Below are 13,736 nucleotides of genomic sequence, written 5' to 3' on the forward strand. Positions count from 1 at the left end.
CTTCGCCTCAGCCGCGCGGAGCTGCCCGCGGCCTGCGCCGGTACCCGGCCGGGCTCCCAGCCGCCGATCCCCGGCGGGAGAGAGCCGGGCCGCCCGGGCGGCGCCGTCCAGGCCGCGGCGTCTGCGCTCCAGGCAGCGCACAGGCCGCGGGAGGGTGCGTGGAGGCGGCTGCTGCTGTTCGGGCAGCCTCTGAGGGCACCGGCGCATTCTCCGCAGCTGCCGGCGCTCCGTGGCCTGCGCTCGGCCCAGCGGCGGGGGGAGAACGGCGACCCTGTGGGTGCCCGCCCTGGGTACCGCCTGCCCCGCTGGGGCTGCACCGGGGCGGCTGCATCCTCCTCTCATCCCTGGCCGCTTTCCCCCTCCGCGGCGGCTCCAGGGGTGTTAGATCGAGGTATTTAAATGACAGGCGTGGCCCCTCCCAGAGCTGTGCTCACAGTGAAGGCAGTATTGTTGTTTTTCATAGTTACATAGTTTTTGTTCGCACCGTGGCTACAGAATTGTGGTTTGGTGTGTGCAGCAGCCCAGTTTGGTAGGCTGCGGGGAAGGCCTTGTGAGCAGCTGCTTGGAATGTGCATGTCACATCCAAAGAGTGGAGGGTACCTGGGCTGTGTCCTTGAGTCTGATGCACGGGGCGAAACAGTCACTTTGCTGGGGCTGCTGACAGCCTGTGCCGTGGGGCTCTTGCCACTGTAGCTCCAGTGTTGCTGGTACCCTGCTGTAGGCACTGTGCTGGGCTGGTTTTTTGTTGGCATAGGACCTTCTCGGAGCAGCTCTGTCTAGAGCTAGCCCTGTGAAAGAGCACAAGACCTCAACTCGCGTGAATTAGTACTTCCTTACTTTGTCTAGCTTGCTACCAGTGAGCTATGACTACATGTAGAATACCACGGTGAAAAAAGAACAGACGTAATTTTTCAAGTGTTAAAAAATGCTGCATAATGCTTTTGAGAAGCAAACATTGATGTTCTTATCAAATCCAAGCATTCATCTGTTAAAATATATATGTAGGCTGAAGTCATGGTGGTCCTTGTTATGCCAGGTTCGTCACTTCATGCTGTTTGATTAAAGCACATTAGTAAATTGAGATGTATCTCTTTTATGGAGTATAATATACTTGGTTTTTCTTGTATTCTTGCTTGAATGTGTCCCCTTTTGTTTTCATTTAGGCACCTTTTGGTTCTAATGCAATGTTTTTGTTATGACTTGCAGTGACAGTGCTTGATTGCCAGTCTTTGTAAATGTAAGTGGTAGGTGGTCATTAAAGAAGTTGATTTCTGAGCCCACAGCCATATTTACATTAAATGCAGGAAAGGACCTGCCTGTTGTCTTAAACAGGCTGATGTCGCTATTTTTCACTGCCTTATCTTTGTGCTGATGTCTTCAGATGCCACAGCAATGAGCAAATTATATTTTTTTTTGCTGTGGACAGGCATCTTAAACTGGATCAGGCATGATCCAGTTAACAGGAGTTAGGCCTGTGCTTAGATGTAGTTGGGAGTGTAAATTCAGAGTACAGAAAAGTTTTGAAGTTTCAGTTATAATTTGGAACATTTATATTCAAACGCATGTGGCATACAAGTGACTAGAATTTTCCTCTACAGTTTATCCAAGTTTACCTTTGCGGTCAGTGTTCTGTAGTAAGTTTGTTAAAGACAGATGTGCTCAGCTTACACTCTTTGAGGATCTCGACACAATTTCACTGTCTGCGTGGACCAGCCTTTGGTAGAACTTGGGACTGAGCAATACTGCTATTTCTTCTAATTTATTTTCAAGTAGGCTTTATAAGTTGAGTGTTTTAATCAGATGAATGAGAATGGTAAAAGGAAAACAGCAATAGTCTTTCAGTGTTATATATCTAATTCAGATAAGGTCAGATTTCTTTGACAGCACCAAAGTTCTGTGAATAGTATCTAGTAGTAATTAAGATTTCTTTCATTGTTGGAAAACTAGAGAAGTGTCAGAAAACCTTTTCAATTATTGGAAGAATTTGTTTTGGTAGGGCAGATAAACAAAAAATACATGTTAAAAGGCCATGAAACAAATGAGTTAGCATTGTTCAGAATGACTCTAGGAGCCAAGTACAAGTTGCCAGAGGGATGAGCAAACTGAGGCTGTTTCTTACAGTGAAACTTTTAGACTGTACACACTGCTTCCTTACAAAACTGGTAGCAAGTCTCTTGCTCTGCTCGCTTAACAGGAGCAGAAATATATACAAAAAGTGAACAATACCATCACTAATTTCTGACATAATTTTTGTAGATTGCTTAAATCTTTGTGGCAGCTCCCGCTAATAGTTGGTGCAGTGTCACTTTCATTGTAAGCTTTATGATCAGTGCACTTGTAACAAGAAATAGGAATGCTCCAGGACTGAAGTGCTGTGAAAGGGAAGTGATTTCATCACATGCCTACTTGACAGGAAAAGTTCCTGTGGGTTGCACCGTTGAGGTTTCCAGATACTGAAATGTAGCTTTTTTTTTTTTTTTTTTTATAAGAGGGAGAGAAAGTTACAAACTTTTGTTGCCCTAGTCTCTTCATAGGTAGACATAATAATCAGTCATTTGTTTGAGACAATTATTTGGAATACATTTATATTCATCATATGTGCTTTTGCTGTTAGAATTCCATTTGCTGATTCATGAAATGTGCTCATAGCTCTTTCTTTTAACTAGTACCTCCCCAGCTAAGAAAGTTACAAACTTTTGTTGCCCTAGTCTCTTCATAGGTAGACATAATAATCAGTCATTTGTTTGAGACAATTATTTGGAATACATTTATATTCATCATATGTGCTTTTGCTGTTAGAATTCCATTTGCTGATTCATGAAATGTGCTCATAGCTCTTTCTTTTAACTAGTACCTCCCCAGCTAGTAGCAGGCAGTGCTATTTACCTCTAGGAACTTTCTCCATGGTTTTTTTCCTCCATAAGTTTCCTCTATCAGAAATTACGTGGCTGATTAGAGCAACTGTCTCACTCTATACATTGCTTACTATGCATTTGTTTCTGCCCTTCAAAACAGAATGAAGGAAAATTTTGGATAACTTTCTTGTTCAGCAATGTGAAACTGCTATAGTTTGCTCAGGCTTCTGTAATGACTTGACAATTTCTTGTCAAGTCATAGATGATGTAAGAATTTTTACCTGCAAGAGATTTGTGTGCTTCTCTGTTGTGCTGTTCTTCCTGAAAGATGTTGAACAGCAGTGCCCAAAGTTTAGATTTCTAACTTTCACTTGAGTGCTTGGCTTTGTTGTAGTAGAGATACAAACGTATTGCCATAAAGAGATTACTTATTTTTTAAGGCAGGCTCACATATTAAAAGCCTGAGTTAAATTCTCTGTGCTAAAATAAAATTTTATGCTATGTATCAGGAATCTATTTTCTTACAAAAAGCTTATAAAGCTTTTTCTCTTGAAAATTGGGTGTTTAATAAAGAAATTCAATACAGTTATACCTCCAATACAGTTATGTGTTAAAATAGCTGAAAGAAATAAAATGGGTTCTGTCAGACCTAATAGGAATTGCTTGCATATGATACATAATGAAATTTTATTACCAATTACCAAGTGGGTGGAAGAACTACAAAAAAACTCCTTTCAGCGTTTTGCTGGTAATAAAGTAAATATTAGGAAACATTTCTTATATGGAGGGGGATAAAAGAAGCTTTAGAGCTTCTGCACATCGACAGTTGTTTATTTAGTGCTTGAAACTAAGCTTCTGAAAATTTAATTGGACACTAGTATAAGTTTTCTGACTTTCAGAAGTGGCGAGAGCCTTCATCTGCCTCTGAAAATGAGGGTTTCTGTGCCTAGTTCCATTTACTGTAGCACTGCTTGCTCGGGGCTTAAATTTGTGACCATTGTATTGCTGAGCAGCCTTATTATAATGTGTAATGTATGATATATACTGCGGAGGTAAAGAGTGATACTGTTGGGAAAGGTGTTCAACAAAAAGAAACTTTATGTATACATACCAACAAATAAGTGGGTTTAGTAATGCAGATTAAGATTAGTGTCTTTACCTTGAAACCTTTTCCCTGTTTAATTTCTGACAGTGAATTGGCAGTGAAATAACTAGTGTGTAATCTATGTGCTCAGCAGCCCTGCTGCCTGAGAGCTGTCATCTTGGTGAGAAACTGAAGTCCTGCAGCACTGTATGAGGCTGAAAGAGTCATACAGCCCTTTTCTGCCTTCTGACATTCCGTGTTCTTGATAGAGTTGTTCTTCGCTTGCTCTTAAAAAGCTCTCCACAGCTTCTCTGGGTGGTCTGTTCCACTTTTTTTCTCTACTGTTAGAAAGTCATGGCATTTACCCACAGGCGTCTGTAACTTATGTGTCTGAAGTAACAGCTGGCTTTGAGAGAATTAGGCTTCCCAAGCTGCCGTGGCTGGTATCTTGCCTGCAGTGGCATCTGTTGTGTATGGTGTTACTTGATTATTTCTCAGTCCTTACTCGATTACAAAGGCAAATTACTGGATACCTATTTGGGGCATAGAGCAAAGCTGCACAAAGCCAGATTGCTCAGGAGGCCTAGAGTTTATGTACTTGTACATGGAATCTTTATTTCCATCATAAGCAAGAAGGTTTTTGTGCCCTTGTATTTTCCAAGATCCCTGGTTATCCTTTGTTGCTGTGGTTCCTGGAAGAGAACCATGGCCACAGAGCTTTGAGCAGAGCACTGGGTTGTGCCTTTGGTTCTGTGTGATGGTGCTGAATTGCACAGGTAGTGGCCCAAAAGTAAGGTGGTGCAACATAAAAACTGCATGGCACCTGGGGACAATATCTGGACCCCTGTTTGCAGGAGATGATTTCCAAGGAGCATGTGGGCATCTTGAAGAGACGCTTCTGTTGACGCACTTCAAGTTCTAGTTAGAAATGATAAATATGGGGTTTGGGGATGTTACTACTATTGTTATTATTTTTTATTATTTATAATTTTAATCCTATTTTTATTACTTTGGGATAATGTTGGTTTCATAGCTTTTTTTTTTCTGCTTTACAAATCTTGGACAGCAATCAGTGTATGTGATGTGACTCTGGAACTACTGATTCCAGATTATTTTTTCTTTAATAAATGTTTAGGTTATGTGGCACTAATGTTCTGTGCTTCTGGGATCTATTACAGAAAGCTACCCACAAGTAACCTCGAGTTTTTTTCCAAGCTCTGATTTTGTGGATATATTGGGCAGAGATAAATAGACTCTAAGAGGACAGTTTCAGTATTAATCAAGCTTTTTTTTTTTTTTTTTTTTCCCCATGTTAGAATATTTTGTTCTAGATGAGTCATATTAGGAAAACTCAATTCCTGCAGAATCAGACCAGTATTGAACAAACTAACAGATTCATACCAGTCAGATGGAATAGCATGTAATTTAAGAAACCACACTGTAAAGGGTAACACTTTTTAGATCTTTTTGGAAGATGAGTGTAGCACATAAAAGAAGAAGCCAGTGGGTAAAATGAGTCAGCTTACAAATAAAGATATTCTTTGCTACAAAGGCTGTAGGAAAAATCTGATAGCCATATTGGAGTTACTTTTGTCTGTCAGCAATGCATGTAAATAGTGAAAAAACAAGACACTCAAAATGTCTCCCAGTTACTCCCTTTGGAATTAAAAGCATACTTGTAGCTTCTGGGAGCAATGAGTATCCAATACTTAGGCCGTGTCCTAGTGGAGTGGTTGAGTTATTTGAGCTGCTGTGGCAGCAAAATTGCTCATGTCCCTTTTCTTGCACCTTGTTGGTATGTTAATGACAAGAGGATGTCAGCAGGTGATGTTTAGTCAACCTGTGCTTACACAGGTGTGACTCTCCTTTTCCTCTGGTGAGCTAAGATAAAAAGCAAGATCTGCTATTGGTACTTCTGTGGAAAGATACTGCTTTTTACCCAACTTTTTCAGAATTGATTTAGCTTGTCCTTTGACCATAATTTCCTCTGCTGAAATAAATATCTACAGTTTATCTACTGCAGCTGTAAAGCAGTGCACGTCCCAGGGAGCAGCTACTGTTGTGTCATTCCTCAATAATTTATAAATTATGGATTCTTTTAAAATGTTTCTCTCCCCTTTTTTTTTTTTTAAAGGTGGATTTTTTTAGTCCAAAAGATTATATTTGAATATTTAAAATCATACACAAACATAAGTAGCTTCTAGAACTACAGTTTGCACAAGTAGAAATATAATTCTAATCTATGAATCAGCATTGGTGTACGCTTGTGCTAAATTCTTGTTTAACTTTGTTAGGTACAAGAAAACTCACCGGGGCATAGAGCTGGATTGGAGCCATTTTTTGATTTTATTGTGTCCATTAACGGTTCCAGATTGGTAAGTATGTTGCTATTTTATAACTCTGAATAAAAACACTGTGTTGAGAATCCTATTTTTATAGTGGCATTTTGCATTTGTTATATTTAAATATACATAAAATATTTCTCCTTAGTTTAACATGAGAAAGCCTGACTGCATCAGAAATTAATTTCTCTTATAATTCTATCAAAAATTTAGCTGGAGAATAAGGATACAGACAGTCAGACAGGCTCTCTGCAGACACCCGTGCCAGCAGAAGATATTGCTGCCTACTGATCCACCACTAGCAGCTTCTGTTAGTGCCCCCCTAGCTCTGTCTGTAAAATTGCTTGTGTGAGAACTTGCAAACTCATTTCAGTCAAAACAGGCTGAGGGAAAGAGCTGTGGTCAAAGCTGTGAGCTGGGCAGGAATCATGGGAGAAAGTTTTCAGGCAGAGGTGTAGTGAGACAACAAACCATAGCAGTGGAAAAGAGCCGCTGTGGGTGAGCTCTTCTACCAGTATGGCTGGATTCAAGAAAGGCTCTGAAAAGCTGGGGGGCGCATCGTGTCACAGGTTAAATTAAAGTGCTTTTGTGTTTGGAAAGCATAACTTGTAACTGTGAAATGCCAGGTTTTCACCAGAGTTGTATTATAGAATTGTGAAGGGACTGGGAGCTGGTTATAAAATAGCTGTAGATACATATTTTGATAACCACAGTGTTTATTGCACCTTTGAAATGGAAGAGTGTTGCTACAGAACTGGATGCTTGTTGTGTTAAATGCTAAACTAAACTCTTGTTTGAACATTTGCAGAATAAAGACAATGACACACTCAAGGACCTGTTGAAAGCAAATGTTGAAAAGCCTGTAAAAATGCTAGTGTACAGTAGCAAAACACTGGAACTGAGAGAAACATCAGTGACCCCCAGCAACCTGTGGGGTGGACAGGGCCTGCTGGGTGTCAGCATTCGTTTCTGCAGCTTTGATGGGGCCAATGAGAATGTTTGGCATGTTTTGGTATGTACAGATGTCCCAGTATGTTTTTTTCCTGTTGCTTACTGTTATTTTTTTATCTTTTTACTCAAAAGTAACTTGCAAGGGGGTACGCAAGCTGTGAGATCAAATTGGTCTATTTTCTCTTCATTGATTTTCGTGTTTGGAGAGACTTTTGAACTAAAACTCTCTGTGAGTATATTATCAAATCTTGTATTTAAATCGGTGTTTTTGTATAATACTTGGAGCACCTTGTAACAGTATCAAAAAGAGACTAATCTAGTCACTGTTTCACTAGTTCAGTGACTATTTACTAGTTGTGTCAAAGACTTCACCAGTTTGTCTGACTCAAAACTTGTGCTAAGTGCATGTCTAACTGTTGTGCTACACCCTGATGGTTACGTGGTGTTTTGTAACTTTCCATCTTACAACTAGGAAGTGGAACCAAATTCTCCTGCTGCATTGGCTGGACTTCGACCTCATAGTGACTATATCATTGGAGCAGATACCGTCATGAATGAGGTAAGTATATAAAAATAAGATTTTTTTTTTTTTTTTAAACTAAAGAATTGTACCAGGGCAGTTTGAAACATCCCCAGTTTTGTCTCTGTTCAGTGCTGATGAAAGTAAGTTAACGCAAAGAGAAAAGAGCTCTGGTGTGGTGCCTCTTCTTTGTGCTTAAATGCAATTCTGGAAATAAAACTGCTCTTAAATATCTTTGTGAAGGCAGATAAAAACTATTTTTTTGTACTTTGATATTTAAAATAGCAGATTTGAAATCTAGGTTGTGCCGTGTGTCTTCTGAGTCGCAGTAGCAAAGCACATACCAAAGCTGGTGTTGTGATGAAACAGCAGCACTGCGACAACTGCAGCATGTAGCAGTTACCAGGTTCTGTTAGGGCTAGGAAGATGATCATGCCAATGTCAAAGGATAAAATAAGTAAAAAAAAAATTAAAAATAAATATTTTTTAATCCTTTTACAGTCTGAAGATTTGTTTTCCCTTATTGAAACGCATGAAGCGAAGCCGTTAAAACTTTATGTGTACAACACCGACACAGATAATTGTCGGGAAGTGGTGATTACTCCAAATTCTGCCTGGGGTGGAGAAGGCAGGTAAGGAGGCAATATGTTACAAGGGAATGGCACAACTTTCTTACAGCGTGGGCCTAAAAGCTGCTTGCTTAGGTTTTCTATGAGGACAGGAAAAGAGTATTGTTATATCGAAAGCGTTTCTGTTGTAATAAATTATATATTTATTTAAAATTCAGATTTAGTTACTAATGGGGAGGTATGTATTTACCCAGCAAATTAGCTACTGCAAAAATGCACAAAGTGCAGCAGTTGCTTTCTGCATTTGGCTTCAAATAGTCATTAGGCTGCACTATAGTCTTAAAGTACTGCGCAGTCACCAGAACAGAGGACTGCAAATAGCAACTGTGAGTTGAATTCCAAGCTGTATACCTGATATGGCTGCTTAGTTTAAATAACAATGGAATTTATTTTGTGCTAAATGTTTATTACTAAAAGCTATAGAATTTAATTTCAGTTGTCTTGTACTGATCATTTTTTCGTAGAAAATGAGGCAACATTTTGGGGGAGGGCAAAGTTGTACAGAATTTACCTTGAAACTTGTTGGCATCTTGAGTCATTCATGCATTTCTTCCTATGGATGCCATAGATGTAAAGTCCCTTCACTGACTTTTAAATGTTCATATTTTAAAAGCCTAGGATGTGGCATTGGTTATGGATATTTGCATAGGATACCTACACGCCCGTTTGAAGAGGGAAAGAAAATTTCTCTCCCGGGACAGTTGCCTAGTGCATCTCTCAGTCCCCTCAAAGATGGCTTCACAGAGGTAAGTTGTAGTCACTTCTTTGGCTTGGTAAAAATGGATTATGACGCTATATTGCTTTTCTGCTTCTATTGTTTTTTGTGGAAACAATCCCTAATGATATAACTTCCTTTTTTTCCGTTCTATAAGGTTCAGCTGTCATCAGTTAACCCCTCAGCCCCATTACCCCCTGTGTCAGCAGGCCTTGAACAGAGTCTTTCAGGACTTTCTATTAATTCACCCTCAACTACTGTCAGTAACGTTCTCAGTACAGGTTAGTATGGAGGTAACGAACTCCTGACATGTATGTGGTTTCTGATGTTCTTGCATTCACAGATATTTCTATCAATTTAATTGAAGGCAGAAGAGAGAATAAAATTTTCCGTTCCCCAAACTTTTCTCAACAACAAGGTCTAGGGTACTGCAGTTGTGCCCTACATGCTTGCAAAATAGTTGCAAACAACTTCTATCAGAAATAGGATGTCTATTATTTGGAATACTGTTTTTCTTTTTCAACATTTTATGGCTAAGGCAAATAGTAATTCTCCTGCAAGCAATTATGTATTTGTACTCCTTGAGGAAGGGAACTGAAGTGTTGTGTGCTTGAAATTAATGTTGTTTTCCTGTGTGCTTCACCAGGTGTTCCAACAGTTCCATTATTACCACCACAAGTCAGTCAGTCCCTTACCTCTGTGCCACCAGTTAACCCAGCAACTACATTACCAGGTGAGTAGCTAAAATTTCTTAGAACATTTCCGAAACAAAAATCTTGAGGGAGCAAGGGAAGAGAACTGTCTTTTCCTCTGCTTTTTGAGGGCGAGAGGGTATTACTTCATACAACTTACATTTTTCCAGTTAAAGATGTCTATACAGGTCCTACAATGGGTTGTAGGGTTTTTGTAGAGCACATGCACAGCATGTCTGTAGTACAGAGGACTGAGCTGGCAGCAAAGTTTATGATAATTTACCTTTTAGTAAATGCACAATAGATGCAGCATTCAGGATTTCTCAGGAAGGTACTAGCTTTGCTTTTTGCAACATTTCTTGAGTTGATATATTGTTACTTTCATCTATATGATATATTGATACTTCATAAGTTGTATGTTGCAAAATAGTTTTGCAAATAGCTTCATAGTTTACAGTTTGTTCTTTGCACGTGGACATCATGAGAGAAGAAAGATGTGAGAGTACGTCTTGCCTATTTCTGCATTCCTTTCACCCATAAAACATCCATTTTAGGAAACTCCTTTTTTAATACTCAGCTTGATCATTCTTCCTAGTATAAATAGAGAGTTACTGTATGTTGCAGTTACTGTTTCTGAATTATTTAGTAATTTAAACTGGTATAACAAAAGTAATAGTCTGTTTACAAAGCAGTGTGTGTTATTTCCTGATAGTAATGAATGTTTCAATTTCTAGTATTCCCAGATTATTCACAGTGGGTGAGATGAGGATCTGTGTACAGTGGCCCTGCTTTAAGACTTTTCTCCTCTCCATCCTTATTACCATAATATCAACAGTACTTACTTCAGAGTTAACTTTCTGTGAGCTAAACACAAAGTAGGAATAGAGCCCTTGTCCCAGAAATGTGGCTCTTCTAAGGCAGGAAACTGGCAGTGGAAGGATGTTCCACAGCAAACACAATGACGGAAGAGAGTGTGTTGTGTTCATATGTTTCTCTTCCATTTTCAGTCCTTCCTGGCTTTGAAAGTTACTTTATCTTGCCTTTTCTGTACATTTTTGCATTTAACTCTAGTTATGAACTGAGTAGAAAAGACTTAATAATAATCGGTACTAGAGATCAGAAATACTGTGTACTGTACTATGTACTTGTTATTATCCCTGCCATGCAAATTAGGAACGGAGGGCTTCTGGTACAGTGCCGTGGTGAAGTAATTACCTTTGTTAAAAGCTGAACTCATAATGCAAACCTACTAATTCCTTAAAATAAGATTTTGCTTTCTTAGGAGAATCTGAAAGGTTGGGATTATGTTTTTGCTAGTCTGGACTTCCTGCAATAGGTATCTGTTCTCACTGTGCAACTTAAAAGCTGAAACTCAGGTGATTGCATTTCTATATGTAAAAGTTATAATCAAGATGTAAAGCAATATAACATAACTTTATCTATAAGATCTCAGAAACAATTAGAAAAAAAAATAATTAAGTTTTCACCTGTAACTTTTCTACTCTTCTCTTAGGTCTGATGCCGTTACCAGCAGGGCTTCCCAACCTGACTGATCTGTCCAAACTTAATTTACCCGCACCACACATCGTTCCAGAAATCATACAGCCCGGTACGTGCTTCTGCAAACTGAAACACTCAGTTGAAACTGCTCTTTCCTTGGCGATCCTTGACGTTCTCATTTAGAGCCATCTGGTGGAGCTGACAAATTGAATGTTTGCCTGAGGTGGAAGTTGACAGTAATGCCCAGATTAGGTAGTCAAGGAGTATGTCTTTAGATAAACTAATTCTAAGCCTGTGTCTGTACTTAGTTGTTTAATTTTTTTCATCAGGTTTATATTATCTGATTCATGATCTCAAAAGAGATTGTGCCAAGAATGAAAGTATATAGTTTTATGGGTAGAAGAAAATATGAGGTGTTTCCTTGTATGCTGGATGAGGAGACAGAAGCACTCTGATTAAATGTGAAAAGTATGAACTAATACTAAATTTATGGTTTTGAATAAAACAAAAGTGCTGAAGATGCAAATGGACCAAGCAAACATTAACTGGAAGTTTACATGGAATAAGGTTTATAGAACAGTTTGGGTTGGAAGGGACCTTAAAGATCATCGAGTTCCAACCCTCACTGCCATGGGCAGGGACACCTCCCAGTAGACCAGGTCGCTCAAAGCCCCATCCAGCCTGGCCTTGAACACTTCCAGGGATGGGGCATCCACAGCTTCTCTGGGCAAGGTTCTTGTTAACTTCTTGGTTTTGGCAGTTTCAGTGAATGCCAGAAGAATCTAATAATCAGTATTAATGCATTAAATACCCAGTTCTCTGGAGAGGTAGAAGCAAACTTGAGTTTATTCTGATTCTTCAATTCTGAAATCTGAAAAGTATCAGGCTTGAAACTAGCCCACTGAGTCAATGCTGCATGTATATCATGCCCGCACTAAGTTCAAAAAGCTTCCTGCTTTCCAAGAGTAAATAGGAGATTAGAGAAGGCAAAAAAATTAAGCCAACAGGGAATGTCTGCAGATGAGTCTGTGTTGTACAGCAGCTCACTGCCTGGCTTTTTTTCTTCTTTTTTTTTTTTTTTTTTCTTTAGGTTTGCCATCCCTTCCCTCCTTGCCACCTCTGAATCTAATGGGAATACCACCTCTGTCAATGCCACCCAAATGTGTTCCTCTGCTTCCTTTGGTCACAGAGGCATCTACAGTGCCTACAGATTTGCTTCCCTCCATTACTCAAGCCGGAAGCTTTTCCGGTGACCCTGGCACTACTGTAAATGTAGAACAGACCTCCACGCTCACCTTGGATAGTGCTACCCCAACTTCAAAGGCAACTATTGTTGACAGATCAAGTGAATCCTCTACAGTTAATGAGAAGACATCTGGAGTCACAGATACACAAGCTTCTGAATCATAACTCCAGATCATTCTGTTGGATTGGCTTGGTATTTATTTAGCCATGGGATACATATTTGAAGAGCAAGCTATCATTAATTTCATACTAGTTTGTACTTAATCTTTAGGAGTCCTGTAAATAATATGGAGGTATAATAAAAATAAAAGGGGGTTTATAAAGTGTGTGTGGTGGGAGGGGAGGAAGAGTACTTGTATGTAACCAAAAAAAAAAAGTCAAGGTGGTAAATAGAACTCCACTGCCAAACTCGGAGGTATATGTTTTTAATATAGGCTGACAGCCTTAGCCTGCTAGGCCTGCCCTTGCTTATAATTAGCAATTTTTGCTTCTGATAGAAATGAAGCGGTTCTTGCGTGTGACATTTACGTACCATAGTTCTTGTTCTTTGCAAGTATCTTGTTACTACAGTGGGGATGAGAATGTTTAGTCTGAGTTGTAAATTTTAACACTGCAAAACTTCCACCTAATGATATTTCTATTAAAGTTGCTGAGTGACCTGTTAACTGACATCTTGTTATTCAGCTTGTACACAAATCCTTATTTTTAAGCTCTTGAGAGACGCTCAAGCCATCAGTTTTGTGACTGCTGCTGCGTTGTTTCATACGCCCACTGTAAAATGGCATTTGGAAGGGAATACAGGAAATGTTAAATGTAGCACACAATTTGGCACTTCATGACTACTGTAAGACAAATTAATGGATTAAGCATACATACAGCAATAAATTCCTGGAATTTTATCCTTTGTGTGACAAAACAGCACATTTATTTGTTTAATGCTTAAACTCTCATTTAACTGTTTTTAGCTCATCTCTCTCTATCACAGATCTGCGAAACGGCTCCCTTCCAGAGGAATGGATCCAAGAGGGAATGCCAGACTTCTTAATGGCAGGCAGGATCAGCACTAGCGGTTAGATCCGTTGCAGCAATGAGTCATAAAATCTGCCTGCATATGATTCATACTTGGCTTTTTAAATTGGTGTTCAGGATGAAAATTGTAGATGAACTGTAGACTAGACACTGCTAAACTGGTGTGTGTGCTGT

General features: G+C 39.5%; 1 protein-coding gene across 2 annotated transcripts in view; it reads left to right on the top strand.

The window, feature by feature from the left end:
• The window catches only part of GORASP2 (golgi reassembly stacking protein 2), a 16,903-nt gene extending 3,471 nt beyond the window's left edge, over window positions 1-13,432 (top strand). The window contains exons 2-10 of one of the 2 annotated variants that reach the window (XM_014954344.1): window positions 6,234-6,314; window positions 7,365-7,461; window positions 7,705-7,791; window positions 8,254-8,384; window positions 8,995-9,127; window positions 9,254-9,377; window positions 9,743-9,829; window positions 11,302-11,397; window positions 12,379-13,432. In XM_014954344.1, the coding sequence (XP_014809830.1) occupies window positions 6,234-6,314; window positions 7,365-7,461; window positions 7,705-7,791; window positions 8,254-8,384; window positions 8,995-9,127; window positions 9,254-9,377; window positions 9,743-9,829; window positions 11,302-11,397; window positions 12,379-12,698 (1,156 nt within the window). In that variant the 3' untranslated portion in view covers window positions 12,699-13,432. Of the gene's footprint in view, window positions 1-6,233; window positions 6,315-7,089; window positions 7,294-7,364; window positions 7,462-7,704; window positions 7,792-8,253; window positions 8,385-8,994; window positions 9,128-9,253; window positions 9,378-9,742; window positions 9,830-11,301; window positions 11,398-12,378 lie in introns of those variants that run through there. The other variant, XM_014954343.1, reaches the window with a different exon arrangement.
• The last annotated feature ends 304 nt before the right edge of the window (window positions 13,433-13,736 follow it).

The sequence above is a fragment of the Calidris pugnax genome, unplaced genomic scaffold, assembly GCF_001431845.1.
Source record: "Calidris pugnax isolate Ruff unplaced genomic scaffold, ASM143184v1 scaffold103, whole genome shotgun sequence".
In the NCBI taxonomy this organism is placed as follows: domain Eukaryota; kingdom Metazoa; phylum Chordata; class Aves; order Charadriiformes; family Scolopacidae; genus Calidris; species Calidris pugnax.